This window comes from Marmota monax, unplaced genomic scaffold, assembly GCF_021218885.2.
Source record: "Marmota monax isolate L192 unplaced genomic scaffold, Marmota_monax_Labrador192_F-V1.1 WCK01_AAM20220418_F8-fsc00006, whole genome shotgun sequence".
In the NCBI taxonomy this organism is placed as follows: domain Eukaryota; kingdom Metazoa; phylum Chordata; class Mammalia; order Rodentia; family Sciuridae; genus Marmota; species Marmota monax.
Window position 1 is genome coordinate 9,220,235 of NW_026693712.1, and position 23,554 is coordinate 9,243,788.

General features: G+C 54.8%; 1 protein-coding gene across 1 annotated transcript; it reads right to left on the reverse strand.

Moving 5' to 3' along the window:
- Nucleotides 1–4,732: 4,732 nt before the first annotated feature.
- Cdx1 (caudal type homeobox 1) lies at nucleotides 4,733–20,712 on the reverse strand. The gene is made up of 3 exons (XM_046460112.2): nucleotides 20,234–20,712; nucleotides 6,243–6,388; nucleotides 4,733–5,800 (listed from the first exon to the last, which is right to left on the reverse strand). The coding sequence occupies exons 1-3, from the start codon at nucleotides 20,676–20,678 to the stop codon at nucleotides 5,582–5,584; spliced, it is 810 nt and encodes a 269-aa protein (XP_046316068.1). The 5' UTR covers nucleotides 20,679–20,712; the 3' UTR covers nucleotides 4,733–5,581.
- Between the last annotated feature and the right edge of the window lie 2,842 nt (nucleotides 20,713–23,554).

Below are 23,554 nucleotides of genomic sequence, written 5' to 3' on the forward strand. Positions count from 1 at the left end.
CTCAAGGTTCCAGAGCTAGTGCATGACACCAGGGACAGAGCCAGGCTTCATGGACCTTCTAGGCCAGTGGTGGTCCTTAGTACTCCTTTCCTTGGGGTGAAAATGAAATGGGAACATTTGAGTGAGGAAGAGGGACAGGTAAATGCCATGATGTTGTCAGCACCAAGTTCTCCGCCACTCAAGGAATGACCTTGAGAAGGTAATGACTTTGCATAAATGACCTAAAAAGGTTATGAGTTTGTAAAATGAGCCAGCTGCCAGCCTGCTGGGGACTGACCTCTCAGGATGTTCAGGCAATCCTAGGAGCCTGTGGCTGGGGTGGGAAATTCCTAGCTAGAGAGATCACATGTGTCCATTTGCCGGGACTGAGCCTGGGTGTGCTAGGGGACGGCATATACATTACACACCATGACCCCACCGCTTTCAAAGTGTCCCTGTTCAGACACTGATCACGCACATGGTTGCAGCCATGGGGGTGGGCGTCTGGGGAGAGGTGAGGATAAGGTTCTGCCCTTAACCTGGGGCTTGAAAGGAGCTGGGCAGGGTTCAAGTCCTGGCAGGCTTGGGTGAAGGCTGCCTCTCCTCCCAGGCCTTGCTCAGCTGCTCTTGCCTTTGAGTATGGCCCACACAGGGCAGGCCAGGGTTCCCCAGACCCAGGAGAAAGGGTCCCCTCTACCCTCTGCCCCTTACCTCTATGAGGCCTAGGGGGCCATGAGTGTGAAGAGAAGGAACAGTTATTGGGCCCTACTGTGTGCGTTATGATGAACTTTTACATCAAGTATCCTTTTTTTGGTGGTGATGGGGTACTGGGGATTGATCCCAGGGTATTCTATAATTCAGCTACATTTCCAGCCAAGTTGTGAGGCTGGTCTTGAACTTGCTTTAGATCTCTGAGTCACCAGGACTATAGGCATGCCCCACCATACTCGGCACCAAAATCCAATTTTTAATCCTTTCCAACAGCCTGAGAAGATAGGTTCATGCATCTCATTTTATACTTGAGGAAACTGACTCAAAGGAGGTAAATCATGTGCCCAAGGTCACAGAGAACACTGAATCTCTGTGCTTTGGAGATAAAGCCAGGAGGGCTACAGTCCATGCCTGGAGATAGGCCAAAGTCAGGTACCCCTGAATCCAAGGAGGCCCTGGCCCAGGGCTTGTCACTAAGTCTCTTACAGGAGAAGCAGCAGCCTTGCAGAGCCTGTCTCCCTCCCATTGGCAATGGGGTTCCCCAGGCCTTTTGCAAGGTTAGAGAACCTTACGAATGGGGAGTAGCCAGAGGCTGTTGACTTGGGAACCAAGGAAACTGACCTCTTTCTGACCCCTCTGAGCAGTACTGGGGGGAAGAGAGGTGAATGGGGCCCTGAAGTTAGCCTTCCTTGAACAAATACATCATGGGGTGACTATTGAGCTTTGGTGACAGTCGCTGGGGCTGTGGCATGCAAATGGTCAAATGGTCCATGCCTCTCAGAAGGGGAAACCAAGTCAGAGGGAGCAAGATTGGCAAAATCCCTCAGTAATGAAGAGAACTCCAGGCCACACCTCTCTGCCACCTTCCCCCCAACACCTAAAACATCTTAAAGATGTTATCTGTATCAATCACCCTCCCACTGAAGTCCCAGTTTTATGATCATACAAGTAGTCAGGAGTTAGTGACCAAATTACCATGTAAAATTTCCTTATTGGAACTGGAACACCTCTTAGCCCTGGGGTGTCTGCAGGGTCTGACGGGGACCTGTTACAACATCCCAGTCTCTGGTGGAACTTGACTATTGCTGCCACAATATTCCCCTCCCCCATGCCAGAGTGGGCTGGGGTATCACTGCGCAAAATCACTACCTAGGAATGCACTCAGGAAATACGCAGTGGCCCCTCCCCCCCCCCTTCTCTCAGTATTTCTCCTGGTCTCACATCCAACCTGAAGTGCAATGAAGATGTGAGCTGATTTAAGAAAAGTGTTAGATGAAAATGTACTTCCCTTTATTATATAGGGAGATATTTTTAAATGCATATAAATAAACATTTTTAATTCTCCCAAATGATCAGATTTTATCACTGTGAGCATGTGTTTTGCTACACCAGGAGTGGGGACTGTGAAGAACGAGGTTCCAGACTGCTGGTCCATCTGGTGTGGTGCAGAGAAAGTGGTTCCGGAGCAGCCCCCCACCATGGGGCTGCCCTCCCCAGCTGCCCGGGGCTAGGCCTGCGGGGCTCTCTGCTGCTGCTTTCCTCAGAGATCCTGAGTCTTCCTGGGCCCCTGTTCCTGCTGTCCCTGCCCATCACAGACGTGCGCGCGCACACGCACACTCGCACAGAGGGCTGCTGGAGAGCTCTTCACTCCCTTCCAACCCTCAGTCCCCCCTAGAGCTCAGCTGGGGCCTGCTCTGCTCAATGCTCCTGGCAGTCAGTGAAGACAATGGCTCTTCCACAAGCAAAGGTTCCAACCTGGGGTTGGGGGGGTCTGTGAACCCCTCAAATTGTATGCCAAACACAGTATTGACATGCCCAATTCTGACTTGTAAAAGGCTGTGACCAGGGGCTGCGGGCTCAGTGGTAGAGCGCTTGCCTAGCACGTGTGAGGCACTGAGTTCGAACCTCAGCACCACATTAAATAAATAAATAAAGGTATTAAAAAAAAAAAAAAAAAAAAGGCTGTGACCAGGCTGTGGGCCTTGCCAGGCCAGACCGAGACACGTATATTTTTGGATCCCAGGTCACCAGTACCAGCTTGGGGCCTGCCACCGAGAAGGGGACATAAAATCACCATGTACAATTTCCTTATTGGAAAGCTGGAACATCTCTTAGCCCTAGGGTGTCTGCAGGGTCTGACGGGACCTGGGGGGGGGGGTGTCTTTCTCCTGAGCTGTTACAACACCCCGGACTCTGGTGGAAATCTTCAGGTGATAGGAAACTGACAGGTACAAGGCAGCCCAAGGCACTCTTTGGAAGTCGCCTTAGGTGGGAGTTTCCTTTTTCTTGGAACTCGAACGCCAATGGACAGGAGACACCAACCCAGCCTGTGGCCCACCCAGCCTCCTGAGCAACTTCCACAGCTCACCCCACCTGCCAGGCCTGGCCACTGGCCTCCTGCCAGGCAGAGGTCTTCTTGAGGCGGGGCTAGGCTTGTCCTGCCTCAGATCTTCACAGCCACCATCTGTCCTCGGTGCTGGGGGATGGGGATGGTTAGAACATCAGCCCACAGGCCTTTCACACTAGGAGGTGTCAGCCCCATCAGCAGGTGGCTAAAACACAAGCACCGCCCACAGGCAGGGGCCCATGCTCCACCCAATCTAAGATCAGCGGCTTTCCCATTGGTCCCTGAGGAGGCTGAGGGCAGGGTGGCGGACTACCCTGCCTCAAGGAGCACGGCCGGGAAGGTCACTCTGGGACCCAGGCCATGTGACCACAAGACTTGCTGCTCTACGCTGTGTCCCTCACAGGGACTGCATGGTCCTCCAGTTCAGAGCGCCCATTCTCCAGAGCATGGGGAGTTCGGTAGGAGGCAGGGAGGAGTTAGCAGGGGCTTCCTGCGGAACACTGAATTAAAGACAATCCAAGGGAACTTTGGGCTGGGGGTCTTGTTGGAGACAACAGTGTGGCTCTCCCAGAGTGGGGAAATCTGCAGGATTTTCCCAATTTACTTGACCAGAGTCACTTATTTCTGGAAGACAAACTCCCTAGTTTTACAAGGGGAAACAGAAGTCCAGAGAGGAGAAGCAGTTACCCCAGAGTCACACAGCGAATGGCATTTAAAGATCAGAAAGCTAAATTTCATCATTGCCGGCTACCTTTCCACCTGTCTCTCTCCCCTTCTTCTCTGGACCCTGGTCCTCTCCTCTGGTGCCATCTGGTTCCTATGCCTTAGGCATCTACTGTCACTGATGGGGCCATGGTTTCTCCTAGACCACCGGTAGGAGGAGAAAGAGACGCACCTGCTGCTCTGCAGGGCCCGTGCCAGGATCAGGTCCACCTTGTGCATTGTCATCCTGGGCCCCAGGAGCAAAGGGCAATGGCAAGCAGGCTGTGCACACTTTTTATGGCCTAGCCACCTCCCAGAACAGTAAACAGAGGGGCAGGCAGCTGGCACCAGAGCTCTCTGGGGAGAGAGCCCCAGGTAGCAGACTCCTGCCCACCTCTGGAAGGGACCTAAAGAACAATGGCTTCTCCCTGGAGTCAAAAAGACTTGGACTCTAAGTTCACATCCCTCGGCCCACTTTTACTATTCTTCCCTTCTTGGCCTGACCTCCAGGTCTCAGTTCCAACCTTGCCTCCTCCAGGAAGCCCCCCAGGCCTTCCAGGATAAGCTAGGAGCTGACTCTGTTCCCTGGATGCTCTGAGTCCCGGGATGCCTGGAGCGTGGCTCTGACTGACTCTTATCCTTTTGTAATAGCGCCATCCACGTACCTGGCAGGCTTCCCACTGGACCAGGAACGCCTGGGTGGCAAGGACTATTTACTTCTGGGGCCCAACCACAGCACATGGGGTGCCCAATAAGTGTCATCGGTTAAAAGAAAAACCTGAACTGAAAGTGGCTTAAAAATTCAATAGACTGATAGACTGAGTCTGGCGATTCTGCTCACAGATGCACACAGACGATCTACGTGATCTCATAGACTTATTCTAACAGTGTCCTGTTTTGATCTTTTAGGAGTATTTTAAAGGTGACCTTGTTGTAGGCCTGCAGAATGGGAAGGGAATATGCTATTGTTAGTGAAGGGTGAGAACGATTCCTTAATTGTTTTTTCTTTAATGCTATGTATAATGATTCTATACGTTTTTTTTTAAGGAGGAAAAAAATTTATTCTTGAAGCTGCATCCAAAAGATTCCAGTCTCTATATAACATCTGTCCAGCTGTGACCTTGGCTTGGTCCAGAGAAAGTCTCTGGCGGCTCCCTGGGGCCTGAATCCTGATGGACAGACAGCCTTGTGGAGTGGTAGGACTCTGCAGGGTGCACTCAGCCCCCTTCTCCCCTGCAGGGTCCCTCTATCTGCAGGCCTCCCTGAGAGTGCTGGTGAGTGGACAAGGAGGGCCACCAGGTCCAGGCCCAGGGGCTTTGTGTCAGCATCCAGGCTGGGGAGGACTCAGGGCACACTGCTGTGAGGCAGGCCGAGGTAAGGCTGAGCAGGAGAGGTGAGTGTTGGTGAACCACACAGCCTGCCTCTCACGTCCTGCTCTGCAAACCTGCCACCTTCTCTGGGTAAGAGACTCTTCTCCAGGTCAGTCTGGTCCCTACGGTGGCCTCCCACCTCACTCCTTAAGACCACGAGGAGGAGGCAGGGCCTTGTCTTGCTCTGTCCCCCAGCGCTCTGGGGCCTGAGATGTCTCGAGGAGCCTGAGACCTCCAGCACTGGGCCCCGACTCCCCTGAGGTCTAGAAAGCGGGGACTGGAGGGTGCTTAGCCAGCAGGCCACGAGCTCATGGCACACTCGGGCCAAGGATGCAGGGAGCGGGTGGGTGACTTGTCCACGGTGACCCAAAGATCAGCAGTGGGGCTGGGACTCGTAGGACCTCTTGGGCCCCACAGAAGCCCCATCCCTAGCACCTGAGTGCCCAGGCCCCAGGCCACAAGCCTGGCAGGGCTAGGGCAGAAACTCCTCCTTGACAGGCATCGGGGAGGAGGCAGCGAGGAGGCCAGCACTGCTGGGGCACAGGCCGCCCAGGGGCGGTCCTGCGGGGGCAGAGGTGCCGTCCAGGGCCGGCGGCAGCTGGGGCGGCGGCGGCGGCTGCTGCTGCTGCTGCTGCTGCTTCTTGTTGACTTTGCGCTCCTTCGCCCTCCGGTTTTGGAACCAGATCTTCACCTGCAGGATCATAGAACAGGAGGCTACGGGCGATGCGTGGCAGAAGAGAGTGGCAGAGCGAGGAGAGAGGAAGGCATAGGGCTGGCCCTTCTCTAGGTGGTGTCTGTGGCCTCTTTCCTGCTCGTCTCCCTGTAGAACTCGCTCCCCCAGGCCACCTTCCTCTTCCTCCTCCAAGGCCCCCTCCGGGAGCCCTCCTGTTCCCCATGGCTGCTCCCTCCTAGAGGGCCTAACAGCACTGGCCATGGCCTGCTCGAGGGCACAGCTATTCAGCCAGGTGCTCCCACTGAGGTGGCAGGAATGTCAGGTTTCCTTGGGGCACCTGCTGGCAGCAGCTCAGGGTCAGCTGTGCTGTGACCACGGCCTGGACCCTTGGCCTCTCTGATCTCCCTCTACTGAGCCCTGTAATCTGCTGCCAGGCTGAGGTGGGGGAACCCCTACACACCTGCCTTTCGGTGAGCCCCAGATTGGCGGCCAGCTCTGACTTCCGCCGGATGGTGATGTAGCGGCTGTAATGGAACTCCTTCTCCAGCTCCAGGCGCTGGTGGTCCGTGTAGACCACGCGGTACTTGTCCTTGGTCCGGGTCTTGCCTGAGAAGCAGGAGGACCAGGAGGGAAGGTAAGGGGGGGCACCCACAAAAGGTGGGGCTGCTGTTGAGGCTGGGGCTTCTCTCAGGCCTCCTGACCCAGGGACCCGCTCTGACCACCAGCTCCGCCAGCTCCAGTCAGCATTTGCCAGCTGTGGCTGAGCAAAGGACATTCCAGGAGCTTGTAAAAGCACAGCTTCTGGGCGCCCCTATTTAATGTGAGAGCCTGGGGGAAACTGTGGCTGACAGCCCCCAAGTAGTTCCGATTCAGAGATCCTCAGATCATGAGTTTGAACACCACAGATCCGAAGGGGACACCTGGCAGGCAAGGGTAGACTGAGGCTAAGAAGATGTCAGCTGCTCCTTTCTCTTGTGCAAAAGAGGACAGGGGAGGCCACGGTGGCTGGACGGGCAAGTGGAAGGATTCAGAAACTGAGGAGTAGCTGGGCCGGGGCTCCCCAGTCCCTGCTGAACGCTGACCCCACACTCAGGCAGGAAGGACGGGGCTTGCTGGACCTCAAGAGTCCCTGACCCTGGACAGCAAACCCTGAGCCGGGCTGCAGCAGGGTAGGGGCAGGCCCAGAGCAGCAGGGCTGCAGGTGGCTCCCCAGGTCATCATCACTGAGCTCCTGCCTGGAGCCCTGCCCTGGGGTAGGCAGGGGACAAAATAAAGGAATCCCTGCCCTCTGGAAGCTCAGGCTCTAAGGGGGCAGGACCCACAAAAAGAAAGTAAATGTAGAAAACACTTGAAATGTTAATTGATAAGTATTTGGAGAAAAAGAAAGCAGAGAGGGAAGACTAAGAATTTAGGGAGGAGGCCTGCGCCTGTGGTGACTGAGTCCCAGCCCCACAGGTGGCTGAGAAGGGAGCTTCGCTGGAGCCCAGGAGTCTGAGGCCAGCCTGCAGAGCAAAGCCAGATCCAGTCTCAAAAAAAAAAAAAAAAGTTTTTATTAAATATACTGGCTCATGAAGGCCTTACTGAGCAGGGGAATCTGAGCAAAGAGCTAAAGAAGAGAAGGGAAAGAGGCAAGCAGACATCTGGCAGAGGGACCAGTAAGTGCAAAGGCCCTGGGGTGGGAGCACAGCTGCCACTTGACAGGTTTGAGGAACAGTGAGGAAGCTGGTGGGGTGGGATGGAGGAAGCAAGGGGAACAGGGGCAGGACACAAGGGGAGGGACTCTGGGTTTTACCGTGTCTGGGATGGGAGCCATTGCAGGGTTTTGAGCAGAGAGACATGAAGTCTGATGTAGGTTTTCACATTCCCCTGGCTGCTGCGTAGTAAGCAGACTGGGGAGAGGAAGCGGCCGTGCAATAACCCAGGAGGGAGGAGGTAGTGGCTTGCTTCTAGATGGGGCTCAGCCAGGGCAGGGAGCTGGACTGAGGAGCATCTGGGCTTCACGTCAGGGCTGTCTTTGGGGCTGGGACTGGAGGTCTGGGGAGGATATTCAGAGTCCTGCTTTGGGGCTGGGGATGTGGCTCAAGCGGTAGTGCGCTCGCCTGGCATGCGTGCGGCCCCGGTTCGATCCTCAGCACCACATACCAACAAAGATGCTGTGTCCGCTGAAGAGTCCTGCTTGGCCTGGGCTGGGGTGGGGCCTGGCAAAATACCAGTTCCTCTGTAAGCAGCTGACCATGTGGCTATAAATAGGAGGTGCACCCCAGCACGCATGTGTCCTCCAGGGCCTGGTGGGTCTCAGAGCCACCGCGGAGCCCTGCCCACCTCACCCAGGGCCCCACGGCAGCCAGCCTTCACCTCCCTGCTTGCAGCCCTGGCCCTGGCCGTCCCTCGGTGCCTCTGCACTGCCCTCCACCAGGCCCACGCAGCTTGGCAGGACAGCCACCGGGCTCCTCGTGGGCCAACGGCTCTGTGGAGAGCGGGAGACAACAGATGTTCCTGGGCGGCTGTTCCCTGGGTTTTCTGCCAGAGCAGCAGAACCACACCGGACACTTCCGGATCCCCTGACCTCAGTCTGCTGCCCAACTGAGCACGGGACAGCCTCGGCCCTTGGCCAGGTCTGCCCCAGGAAAGGGCCAAGGGAGTGGCTGCTGAGGCTGTGGCTCCGGATGGGGCCTCTTCTTAGTCTAGAAAATTCAACACTGTTTCAAAACAATTCTGCCTAATGCCACCGCAGCCAGGGCCCAGGAGGGCTCTGAAGCCTCTGCCCGCCTGCTGGGATTGCTCAGCTGGAGCCGGAAGGAGTCCTGGGAGTTTAGTCTCCTTTCGTTTTTTACAGAGAAGAGACGAGTCCAGGATGGTCACATGGCAGCCAGAGGTCCAAATAAGAAGCCTGGCAAGTCTCTATTTCATCCTCTCTGTGTCGTCAGGGTCCCCGGAGGCCCCAGTGAGCGCAGACCTGCCCAAAACTGTGTCCCCTGCTCTAGCAGCTCTTTCTGTTTCCTCCAGTGCATATCTCTTCACCCCACCATATTTGGGGGCTGCTGAGCCTGCCACACATTGTCCTCTAAGCATTGGCAATAGGAGTGTAAACAGCAGACCACCCCCTCCAGGAAAGGAGGGGTCAGAGAAGTGGGGGACGGGGCTGGGAGTCTGGCCTGTGCTGGGGTTGGACAGCAGCAACTGGGCCCTTTAAAACACCCAGAAAGCAGGCTGTAGTGGTGCACACTGTAATCCCAGGGACTCCAGAGGCCGAGGCAGGAGGATGTTTGAGGTCAGTCTCAATAAGACCCTCAGTGAGACCCTCAGTGACTTAAGGAAACCCTGTCTCAAAATAAAAAATAAAAAGGTCCAGGGATGTAGCTCAGTGGCAGAGTACCCCTGGGTTCAATCCCCCGTACAAACCAAACCAAACCAAAAGCGGGGGATACACAACACACACTGTTCATGTCTCCATACAGTTCTTTCCAATGAACCTATGAGAAGCCCAGTAACAGGGGCTGCTCCTTTGGGGAGAGGAGCTGGAGGAGGAAAGCCATTGGTGGAGGCAGACTCTGGGTGTTTCAATGTTTACCATGTGCAGATGTGAACTGTACTTTCAATGACAGTCAGGAGACCCGGGCTTCGGTCTCAGCTCTAGATAGAACTAGGAACTGCACTTTGAATATGTCTCTCAACAATCCTTCCTGTCCCATCTTCTGAGCACCTGTGCTACCTCCAGAGCCCAGAGAGGAGGGGCCTGGGTGGTGCGTGAGAGCGACGGGGCAGGGAGAGGGCCCAGGATGAATGATTTACAGGAACCCGGGACTCTGGGGCTAAGGGGGAAGTCCAGGCTTCTCTAACAGGTGTCTGATGAGGGGCCAGCCCCTCCCAGCCACCTAACGAGTAACCCTTGGGACCGGATGCCTGTGTGGGTGGCGAGATGGCGGGGAGCCCCCAGCCCTTCAGGGGCAAGCAGGGGGTCGGGGTAGGAAGGACCTCGGATGGCTCTCTGCTCTGGTTTTGGAATGCAAAGAATGGCTCATCCTTTCTGGGTGCAGTGGCGCAGGCCTGTAATCCCAGCTGCTCGGGAGGCTGAGGCAGGAAGTTTGCGAGTTCAAAGCCAGCCTCGGCAACAGTGAGGTGCTAAGCAATGCAGCGAGACCCTGTCTCTAAATAAAATATAAAATAGGGCTGGGGATGTGGCTCAGTGATCGAGTGGACCCTAAATTCAATCTCTGGTACCAAAAAAACAAAAATAAAAACAAAAAACAAAAACCCCAAAATCTCATCCTATGGTCAGGCTACTGCCGGAGGCCGTGAGCACCCCACCTCCTATAGCAGGCAAAGGGCAGGACCAGCAACCTCAGAACTCCCAGGGAGCTTTCTTGAAACACAGATCCAGGCCCTGAAATTTGGAGTCAGCAAGGCTGGAATGGGCCTCTGGGCACTTAACCAGCTCTCCAGGTTCTGGTATGGGCTTGTTTGCACGAGCAGACCTCTGGTTGCATGAGGCATCTTCTCACTGGTAAGACAGCCTAGGACAGTCTCCTCACCTCTCTGAGACTCATTTTCTGTATCTGTAAAATGGGGATAATTATTATTATTCTAATAATAGCCATCATGTCCATGCACCAGGCCACTTTGAATATGTCTCTCAACAACCTGTGGTGTTGTGTCACTGTGACATCTATTTACAGATGAGAAAGCTGAGGTTCAGAGAGGTCCACACGTCAAGGCAGGCGGGATTCAAAACCAGGTCTCAGAAATAGCCTCAGAAATAGCGCTCAACCTCTCACATGGTGGAAGGTCTCCCATAATGATCTCCAACTGAGGCGTAGAGGGGTGGTGCCTAGCACTGTGCCTGCCATGTAGCAGATGCACCAGGAGGGCCGAGCTTACCATTTCCAATATGGATGAGACAGCCATTTGGCAGGAATGTCAGGCACTGGATCTGTGCAAGGGATGGTGTGTTGGATGGGACTGCTTCTTTGTTAAGGTGCCTTCCAACTTGGAAACACAAAGCTCCCAGTGTTTGTTGATTCTCAGATTGTGTTTTTATTACTGAATTCTGAGGCCCATTTCCCAGTCTCAGAGTCTAGACACCAGGCTTGCCCAGTTGAAGGACCAAGGGTAGGAGTCCTGGTGACTTGAAGTGGACCCCCCCCCCCATCTGGCCTGGGCCAGGCAAGGACAGAATGTGGCTTCTGATCCAGAATGGGATGAGTGGCTCCAAGAAAATCAAATGATGTCTGGGTCAGCACTTCCCTTGCCCTCTTCCTGCTGGGTGTGTGGCCTTGAGGGATGACCAGCTCTGTCCTATGGTGTGTAAACCTCAAATCCAGTCCCAGATCCTCGGTGACCCCTCCCTGGGTGGTCCAGCCCCAAATGATTGTGCATCAGGATCCCACTCCAATGCTACACACTCACGCACAAGAGTTGGTTAAAGATGCATTCCACCAGGGTCCACCCGGGTCTGCTGACTCCTCATCTCCCTGCTATCTCTAACAAGCCCCAGCTAGACTCAATAGATCCTGGTCCTGGTTCTGCATCATCTGTCTGTCCTTGAATAAGTCCCCCTGTTCTTTGGGCCTCAGATTCTCCTGTGTCCCAAAAGAGTGCTGGGGTGTCAGCTCCCAAGGGCCTATGTCCTCAAGTTCTGTGCAGCTCTGAGCCCTTCCTCAGAGACCAGACCCTCCTCACTGCCTATCACCCCAGCCAAGACCCAAGGGAGGGCACAGCCTGCATCTTCCAGCAGAGTGGAGCAGGAAGCATAGGGAGCTCATCAGTGTCCTTGGTGCCAGCCTGGGGACACAAGGAGAAAAGCCTGGGCCTTCCCTGGGAGGGAGCTAGGGAAGTGGGGGAAGAGCAGCCACAGACTCCTACTCCAAAGAGCCTTCCTTTTTCTAGATGAAGAAACAGGTCCAGAGAGGTTCTCAGGTCACTTGCTGAGGCGACTGCAGAGCCAACAGGCAAAGACAGAAGTGGGAAAGACAAAGGGCGCAGGGGGTGCTCCCAAGGGCCGACCTGCCCCAGGAGTCTGGGTACCTTCGCCTTCCTAGGTCTGGTAGAGACTAAGAAAGAGCCTGTGGCTTTGAGTGGGAAGCTCTTATTACTTGTCCCAGGCCTGCCACTGACGTGGGGTGGGACCTTGGCCACCTTCTTCTCTTCAACAGTTTGCAAAGGAAGAGCCTGACCCCTATTAGGGCCCATGGTGAGTTGGAGTGATGAGAACCCTTGGGGACTGGAGTGGGGAAGAAAAGAGATGGACTTAACCAAGAGGATGCTGGGCAGTTTCTGGAATATTTGAGGAGAGGGAAAGAAATTCAAATATGATGAGCAGACAAAGAAATTTAATATAAAACACAAGCCTCGGGGAGGTAGCGGTGACCCAAAGTGGAGGTGCCTCACACCCTACTGAGGTTTGAGGAAAGGCTGGGTGTACGAGGTGTCTCCAGGCCTTGCCTGAGGGGGCCAGAGAACTAGGGTGTGGTCCAGCCTGGTCAACTTAGCTGAAGGGCGGGTGTCTGAACATCCTTGGGTTTCCTCCCCACTGCCAGGGGCACAGAAAGGACCGGGAATACAGTCTGTGAATGACATAGAGCCATGGATAAGAAAAGCAGAACTGAGCTATTTGCAGAAACGAATGTTGGAGGAATCCCTTGGGAAAAGGGAGGAATGTCGCCTGGTAGAGAGCCACAGGGCAAAGAACACGCTGGCCTAAGAGTGAGGAAACCTGGCTGGGCCATCGGCCAGACATGTGATCTCCAATTTGGGTCTGTTTCCCCATCCACACCACCTGTAGCTGAACCTCTGCTGCAGCTGACCCACCAGTTTGTTGATGAATGGATACTTTCTGGGCCCATGAGGCTTCCTGCTGGGCCCATAATTGGGTCCTGGCTGAGTGGACAGTCCCAGGTTTCTGTATAATGGTTCCTCACTCAGTCCCTGGAGGAGAGCTGAGGAGTGTGGGGAGAGAAGGGAGGATGGCCAGGCTGATCTCCCGAGGGAGCCCAGCAACCCTGGCCAAGCCTCTCCTCCCACGTCTCCCTCCTGCCAGAGTTCTTCGTCTTTGCGCCCCTTCCCTCCTGGGCCACCTGCAACCTTGACATCATTGGCTGCTCTATCTTCTTCGTCAAGGCTCACAGTCTGTCCTGGCTCGGGGAAACAGCAAAAGAAGGGACTTCAGAGTCAGAGATCTGAAGGTTCTAACCCAGGCTGGCCACATGCCTGTGATGTGTCCCCAAACAAAGCCACTGGACCTCGTTGAATTCCAGTCGATTTCTTTGGAAAAATGCAGGTGTGAGTGCCTCCTTTCCAAGGTGGTGATGGGGCCAGGTGTGATCATCTACTTAACAAGTAATTATTAATAAAAGCCAGTGTGACAATGAGGCAACGGCATTACCCTAGAGAGACAGCGGCTGAACAAGGAGGCCATCTGGAATGGATTACCACTCCAGGACCTCTTGAGAGGGACTTCCCTATGCTGCCCGATTCGCCACAGCCAGCCACATGTGGCTGTTTAATCCATTAAGTCCAAGTTTTCAATTTTGCAAATATGTTAATGAAGTGGACACAGGTGCATTAAAATAAGTTGGCGATCTTAATCCAGAGCTTATGTATTATGTTAATTAATGCCAATTAGTGCTATTATGACTATTATAACATATGACATATTATACACTGTATTAAAGTTTTCATATGTTTCCCAACTGGGACAAGGGGACAAAATGCACCACACTGAAATAAACTCAATAAAAAGTAAAATTGAGTTTCTTAGTCACATTAGCCATATTCCAGGTGCTCAACTGCCACGAGTGGCTTGTGGGCACCTACTGGGCAGCTCAGATGTAGAGCATTTCCATCATGGCAGAAGGGTCTTCTGGACACACTGCTAGACCCAGCTCCCACGGAGGCCGGGGCCATGCTGCAGAGTGCGCCCACCCAGACTGCGCTTGTCCCAGTGGCAGCAGGGGCTGGTCTTGCACCCACCACCCATTTGCATTCTTCCCATGTTTTCCACAGGGCACCCCAGCCCAGGATAGCCCAGGACTGGAAACAGCACTTGCATCCCTTCAAGTCTCCTCCCAGGCTGAGCCGCTTGCAGCCTCCGGGTCTGTTTCCTGGAGGGGTTCGCAGGCCATGCCCCGCTTGCCGTCTTCTTCTAGCCGGAGGCGAAGGCCCTGCTAACCCTCTGCAGGTGGTTCCGCAGGCTCTCTTTCAGCTGAAGTTCCAGGAGGGACTCTGGACTCCTGCCCTTTCCTACCACTGGCCAGCTATATGACCTTGGCAGATGTCCTCCTCAAGGGCCTTGGCTCCCGCATGCTCGTGAAGGTGGGGACCATGGCACTGTGCTCACCACGTGCCTGACACACATGTTGACTATATGGTGAATTCTTATTGAATGAATGAAACAAACCTGCTACTTTTCCATCTCCCTCACAAGGGACACCGCATCCTCCAGTCACTAGGGCCAAGGGCCTAGTTGGCATTACTGAGGCCTGTCCCCCTCATCCCCCACATCTAACCCACCAGCTGGTGGCCTCAGCCTCCAAAGCACCCGTTCCCATCCACTTCACTGCTACCTGTCAGCAGCCACTAAGCTGATGGAGAAGTGTGCCGTCTAGGGTCTGAACTCCTGCATTTGCCAAAGTGCCGAGCATCCAGTAGACACCAGCTCGTGTTACTGCGACGTTGACAGGTGCTCAGCCCTTATTTGCTATTCATCTCTTCCATGAGGGGAGGGGAGACAAGTTAAAAACAAATGTACAAATGAAATAATTGTCACTTGTGATTCATAGTGTGGGGGACAGAGAACAGGGAGCCGAAAGCTACTGTACTGAGCTTGGTGAGGGGACACCTGGAAGGGCTGACACTGAAGCTGAGACCTGAAAATTTAGAAGGAAGCTTCTGTGTCATAAGTGATGAATATTCCAGAAACAGAGAACAGCATGTGCAAAGGCCCTCAGGCAGGGAGGAACAGAGTGAGGGGCTCAGTGACAGCCTGTTGATGGATCCTGCTTGCCTTGTTCAGCTCTAATCCCCAGCACCCAGAAGAATCTACAGCATAGAAGAGAGTATTACTGCCTGCCTTCCTGAGTGAATGAATGAGTGAATGAATGAATAAGAAGAGGGGCACCGGATGAGGCTGGAGCGGCTGGATTCCCTCCAGCAGAGGGGAATGGATTGACCTCGAGAACAACGGGAAGGCACTGGAGGATGCTGTGCACAGTGGTGACCTCCTGCCTGCTCCTTCTCCCTCTTGCTGCAGTGGGGTCTATGCAGGGTGAGGGCTGAGGTTGGCACAGGGAGGGTTTAGCCTGTTGACAGCGATGGCTCTGGCTCCAGATGTCAACGCTATTTCCAAATCCTAGCAGCTCCCAGACAGCAGCCTAAGAAGCCAGCCTACGAAGACAACTCCCTACCGACAAAACCAGCCCCTGCTGCTAACAAAGCTGTTTCGGACCTTTAGAACGATTCCTGAAGCGCTAAGCAGCAGTATCTGCCAAAGAGGGGCGGGCGGGAGGGGGGGTATTCAACCAAAAAAAGCCTTCTGCCACCTTCTAACTGGGTCATTCCCCTTCCCAGCTACATCTGAGAGCCGAGGTGTCAAATGGAGCTTCTGCGTGGAGAAGCAGCTTTCAAGAGCCTGGCCCCTGCTGTGCCCCCCACCCCGGCCTCCCCCCCAGCCTCGCACGCTCATCCCCTGGCTGGCCTCCTTTTCCCCACCTGGGCTGGGAAGCACATGGAGGAGGTGGTGCTTTGTTTGACAGATGCTCAGTGGGCTTAGACTCTGGTGGAACTGGTGCCACCATCCTGTAGCTGAGTAAGCTTGGGCAGGCCACGTGACCTCCCTGAGCCTCAACGACCTCATCGGTAAAATGAGTCCAATAATAGATCCTTTCACGTCTTAGGGTTGTTACGAGACTTAGGTGAGATCACCTGTGCAAAGCTCTCGTCACAACACCTGCACATGGCAAAGACTCAGCCCATGCCACCCATTAGCTTTATCAGGAGCTCCTACTATGTGCAAGACAGGGGGTGCTGGGACTGAACGGGACTGGTCCTGGGGGGATATCAGATGGCAGTTGGCAGGGATAAGTAAGAAGATGAGAGCAGACAGTTAGCAATGCATGTTGTTGACAGAGTGCTTGGACGGGGGAGAATCAGGGAGAGCTTCCTGAAGGAGGTGGGCTTGGAGGAGGAGCAGCATTTGAACTGGTAAGTATGCAGAGGAGGAAGGAGGGGCAGTGCAGGTTGGAGGATCAGACTGGAGAGGCAGCAAGTGTGAGGTGTGTACCTGTGTGCACCTGCCAAGGACTGGCAGAGGTGATCATAAGTGCCCACGTGCTGCAGCTGCCTACTGTGTACCAGGAACAGGGCTGTGCTTTACAGGCACCGTGGCTTCAAGGTTCAATCCTATCATTATCCTAATGTTACACTGGAAGAATCGCAGGCTTAGAGAAATGATGCAGCTTAGCTTGCCTGAGGCTATACAGCTTCTAAAAGAAATGCAGTCCCAGACCTGAGACTCCCTAACTCTGGCTCTTACCTGTCCCCAGAGAACATCTCTGTTTCTAGGCAAACTAGTTGGGAGAATGTCTTCAGTACTGGGGTGGAGGCAGTTTTCAGAAGGGCTCTAAATATCAGAAATGGGGCTGTTTTTTTTTTTTTTTTTTAATAATGAAGTGGCAATTCCACAGCAGTAGGTAGCCAGGGAATGCTCTTGAGCAGGGGATGGGCCTTGGCAAGGTCAGCCTCACAACTGGTTTGGAAACAGCTGGGGCATCCCTCAGAAGCTGGAGGTGGGAGGCCAGGTTGCAGCTGTGGCAATAGGCTAAGGGGTGGGCCTGGAGTGTGTGGGCAGAAGAGTGTCCCTCCTCTCTGCCTGTGTCACTTTCCTCGTCTGAAAGCTGGTGGAGTTGGACCAGGACCTGAACTCTGCTGCAACCGCCTCATCATCTGAGTGAACATCTGCCTGTCCTATGAGACCAGGCACCCCAACGGGCCACTAATGTGTGAAGCACTGTTTATCCACAAAGAATCAGGCTGAGCCCACGACAGAAGCATGACTATAACCCTCCTAATGAAAACACTGATATTTATAGAGCCAAGAAGGAAGACAGAATAATAGTGCCCCTTGTAGTCATCCCCATCCTGGCTACAGCGAGTGACAGCAACACTCGGAGCTGACTAACATTTTGTTGAAGGATTGTAGCCTGACTGAAGCCCAACAGCCTCTCCCTGAAGGTCCCCATCTTTACCACCCTGCTGAGACCAGAGCCAGAGTCTCAGTCCCAGCCTCGGTGACTGCAGCTCCGCAAGTCAGGCAGGAGCACTGTCCGAGTGGGCAGCCAGGCTCCACCATCCACTGGAACTGCTGGCTGGACAGTCATGGGTCCAATCCCCAGACGGTGACAGAAACCCATGTCAAAGCCAACATCTCACCCTTCCCCTGTTCTCTGGGACGCCTTGGGTCCCTTACACTTTCCCTGTTCACTGGTGCAACACAATGCATGGAGCACTTACTAGGTGCCATGAGTTGAGCTGGGTGCCCAGATATGGTAGCAAGTCAGAAAGACTCTGGGCCTCTTGGGAACAGAGAGCACACAAGCACACATCAAAATAGGCGAGTACATTGGCACTGGGTTAGTGCTCAGAAGGGAATACGCAGAGATCATCAGTGGATGTGGGGGGTCCACTCTGGGAATCACAGAGGTCTGCTCTGAGGAGGTGACCATTGAGCTGACACCTGAAGGGCAGGAAGTAGCCAGGTGTGCAAAGGCAGAGCTTCTGGAAGAGGGAACAGCAGGTGCACAAGACCTGAAGTGGGACTTGGCAGGACTGAGGAGCGTCAAGAAGGTTGGAGAGCTGGAGCAGGGCAGTGGGGCGTGGTCTGGGCCAGGCATGCAGGAGGAGGCATGCAGGGCCAGGTGCTGAAGCTGTGCAGCTCTGTGCACCTCAGGAGGGAGCATGGACTTCACTGTACATACAATGGAAATCCACAGAAGAAGTCTAAACTGACTCATCTGGACCTGTCCCAGCTCAGCCTCCACTTGTGTAAAACGAACACTCCTTGTCACCTCTGGACCGTGGTTTCCCCATCTGCACACCTGATAACTGTCCAGTTTAGCTATTCTAGGAAGCTAGGTGCTCAGAAGGGGGACAGAAGCGGCTGACTGGTCAAGAAAATGGCAGGCTGAAGGCCTAATGGTCAGTGTCATTGGGGGTTAAGGAGCCGGGGCCTGCAGTGTCCTTCCTTCAATTGTCCCAGACCACAGTGTTACCCAGGAGCCTCCTCCAGAAACCTGTGCTCTCATTGCCCAGAAGGAGAAACTGAGGCCAAAGAGTGGAGGGGCATGGCCTTTCTTTTGTCCCAGCCCAACTCTGCCCCCAGGTCAGGAGCACTACCGAGAGTCACATACCTGCAGCAGTCAGCTGCAGCATCCAGCTTCCCAAAGTCAAGGTTCCTGTATCCTCAGCAGGACGGGTCTAACCTGGCTTCTGGGGAACTGCCCTCCTGGAGCCTCCGGAACCCAAGTCTCCCAAGCCTTTCCCTCTATCCTCCGAAAGCAGAGTGCTTTTACCTTTGGGCATTCCCCACCTGCCTGCAGATAACAGTTTACAAATGACTTTTGTGACCACCAGTGGAGCGGGGCTCAGCTGCTCTTATGCCCAGAGACCAGGTGTTCCGTCTATCTCAGAGCCCAGAAGCTCTCCCAAGCTCCCTCCACGTCTCTGAACCCCACCAGCCCACACAGCAGATGGCCTCTCTCCAAGTCCCTGCCCATGGGGACCTTCCTCATCCACCTGCAGAGTCACTTGATCCGCAGGAAGCCACAAGTGGAAGAGAGAAAATGTGGGTTTCCTTCTCCAGACTTCCCAGCCACACACCTGCAAGAAGCTGAGGGCAAGGCCCCCAATATCTCCCCTCCTGGAATATAATGTGGGGCTTTTCCTCTGGGATTTATAGACAAAGCTTCTGGGAGGCTCTCCTTTTTCTCCAGGAAAAGATTTGTATTTTGCAGAGGAGTCTTTTGGTAACTTGAAGCAGGGTTCAAACTGCTATTCAACCTCATTCCCCACTCATTTCACAGACAGTGAAACTGAGACCCCAAAGGGATGACTAATCTCTGAGAAGCTCTGTGTAGTAGAGTAAGAGTGCACAGGTGTGCTGCTCTGTCTACTGGGGTTCAAGTCCCAGTCCCGTAACATTCTATGGCTTTGGGCAAGTATTTAGTTGGTGACAAAGTTTCTTCCTCTTCAAAGCAAGAGTAAAAACAGTGCCCACTTCAATGTTCTAAGAGTTAAATATTCCATATCGTTACCTGATATTACTTAATCAGTCACAGAGGTGATTGGCAGAGCGAGGTTGCCTGTACCTCCCTAGAGGCAGATAGGAACTTGGGACTTCCAAGAAGGGTATGATTGTAGCCAGAGCCTGCGGTACTGATCAGGCGCTGCCCAGCGTCTGCCTAGCATCTGCCTAGGGGGCAGGCTGGGTGTGTGTGGGAGATGGCAGTTGAGGAGAGAAGATAGGGGAAGTCCCAGGCTGCTCCCAGCTGGGGGAAGGGAAGTAGGGACTGGACATCAAAGGGTGGGCAGGCCAGCTTCCCGCCCCCAAAGCCAGGTGGCCTTTGTCAGGACAGGCCAGACACAATCTGGACAATGGGGTGTCCTGTTCACTTTCCGGCCAACAGGAGTCACTACTGAGCCAAGTCCCAGTCTGTTACATGACAAAGGGGGTACCCATAAAGATCAGGCCGCCCCTCATTAAAGCTGAGCCTTTGTCCTGCCCCCTCCCCTGCTTTTGAAGAGGGTGGATCAGAGAGGCCTGCCTGGGGGCAGGAGGTTCACAGGCTCAGAGCCAAACAGTAGCCACCTTCCCCACAGCATCTACCTCCCCTCCCCCAGGGTCAAGAGTTCAGGGAGGGCCCTGGGGAGGTTAGGTAGGGACCCCAGCTCCAAACTACTGAGAGAGACTCTTTGCCAGCCAAAAGATACGACCCAATCTCTTCTCTGTAAAATAGGGGGTTCAGTCCTGGAAAGGAAGTGACCTGCCCACTCTCACAGGGACGCCAGGTTTGTCGCCTCTGCTGGAGCTAGGACAGCAGTGGAAGAAGCCCAGGAAGATCACCAGGGCCAGACCCCCTAGGAGTGCCGGGATAGGAGTCTGAGGACCTGCCTTCTAGTTCCGCCTTGCACAAGCACAGGCACGTCTCCTCACTTCGCGGGATTTCAGCTTCCCTGTCTATGCAGAAAGAGGGTTGGTGGGCTCCCCAGGGCTCCTGCTGGCTGAGCTTCAGCGGGAAGACACAACAGCCCTCCAGGGAGAGAGTGATCAGAGGCCACGCTCTCGGCAACCCGAGCCCGGCCAGGGCAGAGGTCAAACTAGGGGCAGCGTGGGCCGCGCAGAGCACCTGCCAGTGCCCCGGGAATAGTCGCGCGGCGCAGGGCGAGGGGAGGTGTCCTTACCGCTGCCACCACTGCCTCCAGCCGCCACGCTGCGCCGCATCCACTCGTAGGGGGTCCGCCTCTGCGCTCCTGGCGAGGACGGGGCGCCCGGGCCGCCGATGGGCTGAGCCAGGAGGCCCGGGCCGGGCCCGGGGGGCGCGGGTACCGTGCTAAAGTCCGGAGGGGGTCCGAATGCCAGCGGGGCTGGGCTGGCGGCGGGGGCCGCGGGCCCGGGGCCGTAGGCTACGGCCCAGTCGTCCTTGGGCGCAGCGAATGGAGCGCCCCAGGCCGTCGGGGGCGCGGGGGTCGGCTCCACGTGAGTGTAGCTGGCGAAGTCGGGGTACTGCGGGGGCGCGGGGGGCGGGCCCGGGGGGCCATAGGCTTGCGGACCCAGGCCGAGACTCGGGGGCCTGGCGGGACCGGGATACACGGGAGAGTCCTTGTCCAGCACATAGCCCACGTACATGGTGGCCGCGGGGCCCCCCGCGCATACTGGGCCCTGGAGCCGCCGCTGCCGGCCGCCCCGACGACCAGCGACTGCTCACCTGAACTCGCCGGCCCTGCCGCCGCGCCCGCCCCACCCAGGCCTTTTATAGCTCCGGGCCGCCCGCGGCCCCAGCCGAGGCGGGTTTGCATTTCAAAGCTGGGGGAAGCCTCCGGGCCGCGAATCAAAGGGGGAAACCCGTCGGGGGCGAGGGGTTCAAAAGGAGACAAATTGCCGCCCCAAGCGGGAGGTGGACTGGCCAGGGCCTGGAGGGGGTTGGGGACGAGGGGCGAGGCGCTGCGTGTGGGAATTGCCTGCTAAGCGGTGGACCTGGCGGGCGGAACACCATCCTGTCCTTTCGGTGGCCACAGGGGCCTCCCCACGATTCGCAGTTAACAGGTGGAGAAACTGGCTCTCAGGAGCAGGGAGACTTTAGCTTCACCTGGCATGCGACACAGACACACTCGGCAGTGACCAACCAGTTTGGGGTGAGGGCAGGCAATGCTGACTTCAAACAGGGACTTAACAGGGCGGTCTGCAAGGTAGCTGGTGATCTTTTGGGGGAGGGAAGAGGGGTCACGACCCTTCGAGTCTGGGATGAAAGCTGTGGATGTTTTCCTCCGGGGAATGCACATATGCACATACATGAGGCTGCATAGTATTGGGGGTTTCACTTGGTTCCTGGAGAAATTTCTCAAAGGTGTGGGGAGGGGGTCTTCTGGGGAGGAAGTCCTGGGAAACTTTGATGACCCTCTACCCTTTATCATGGTTATTGAGACATTTCAAACATACACAAAAGTAGAATAGTCTAATGACCAGCTTGTATAATGCTCGCTGTGTAGGCAACGGGCCACCTTCAATGGTGATCAAGATTGGTCACACTTACTTCATCTACTCCTCCCTTTTTCCTAAAGTATTTTAAAACAAATTCCAGACATCATGTCATTTAATGCTGACATACTTCAGTTAGCAGTTGCTTTGTAGGAATCAGGATCATTTGAGAGCTGGGGCCCCTGCGTATTTTAGTGTATCATACCTGCTCTCCCACCCAATCCAGCCCTGCGAACACTTCCCAGCTCTCTCAGAGGGGTGTTTGCGAAGCTGAGGCAACATGAATGATCTTTGAGTTGGGGGCAAGACTGAAGGATTTGGGGAAGGATTCATGAAGGACAGGGTTCTGGATCAGAAAGCCTAGGGGAGAAGGGGGTTCCTCCCTATAGGGTCAAGGAGCTGTGCAGAAGAGCCCTGTAGAGTTTGATCCTCTGACATTTCCTGGGGGAAAACCTAGGTGTGCAGAGATGTGTGGCCCCCAGAAGGAGAGCAGAATCAGCCTCTTATCTGTTGAACCTTTCTCTCTCTTAGGTCACCACATTAGCCAGGGCTGGCTCAGCCAGATGATGATGGGTCAAGGTCAGGATACAACTTGCAGGGTCCAGTGCATAATGAAAACACAAGGTGCAGGAGCCAGCCAGATGGATGAAGTAGAGCAGAAGAAGTGACCTTCTGCAAGCTCAACTAGAGTGACATGGACCTTGACCTGCTGCTGGACATGTCCTACTGGATGCACATCCAGCTGTACAGCGTGTAGCAGCCACCATCCCTAAACCAAGGACAGCATAGAAAGCAGCTGAAGCACCTGCTTAAGACCAAAGAAGGAGGGTCCACCCATAGAGAAGCTGTAGGTAGTGAAGATGCACCTGTGGGACAAGATCATCCTGCTGGGGTGGTGAACAGGGGCGTTGGCATCTGCTGAGAGATGGGCCCAAGACCTTCAACCAAGTGCAGATCCAGCCAAGAATCAACTACTACCTGGGTGAGTTTCTCCACCACCAACAAGCCCGTGAAGCACAGCCACCCTGGCATCAGGCTACCCACTCCTTCAGCTTCATCCCCCTTAACATAGCCTGCTGGTTCATAAAGGCTCACACAACCAAAGAGAGAAAGAAAGTTTTCTGTTCAAAACTTATCTAGAATTTCAAGATGGCAACAGCAGAACATTTCAACCAGGGCCACGAAGTAGACCCTGGTCAGAAGCTCACTCTTACACATAACAGTGAGACAGGGCTCCCCTTACTGCTCAGAGAAGGTCTTCCCATGGTATGGGTGGAAGCATTGAGGTCCCAAAAGGAAAGTGGTAGAGCCCAAGTTTCCACAGCACAGTGAAGGCTGCTTTTGGAAGGGAAGGGCCTGTCTGGGTTGTTGCTGGACACAGATGAACACAGGACACAGCATTGGCTGCCTCAGCAGGGAAGGCCCCAGGTTTCCAGGTCAGGAAGTGGGGACACGCTGGTGAAATGGTTCTCAGAAGTCATCTGGAGCTCTGGGCTGCACTCGGGGGCCCAACCTTTCAAGAGGTCAGTGAGAATCAAGACGAGAGAAGCCGGAGAGGACTGAACTCACTCTGAGCTGGAATAATGAGGACTGCTGGGACTGGAAGAAGAGAAGGCCTGGTGGGAGGGCTGCAGCTGGGCAGAGGCAGGGCACAGCTGGGACTTGAGAGAGAGAGCTGCCGACTTAGATCCCTACCTACCCATGAGGTTCTATGAGGGGCTGTCCATCATGAGATGGGTATCGCAGAGAGTGAACTCTCCATATGGAAGGGACACAAGTGACTGCTGGGAGCCTCCAGTTAGGGATACCTGTTCTGGGGAAGGGAGGGTTGGTGCCCTCCAATTCCAAGACTAGGCTAAATCAGACCTAGATGGTAGGCATGGTTGGGAAGAGGTATAGGAACTCATGTATTCATTCGACGCATACGTATTGCCACATCCCTCTGCTGACACTGTGTTCAGCGCTGAATGAGCACCCCCTCAGGGGTGTGTGTGTGTGTGAGGGGGGGAGCAAGTAGGAACCTAATA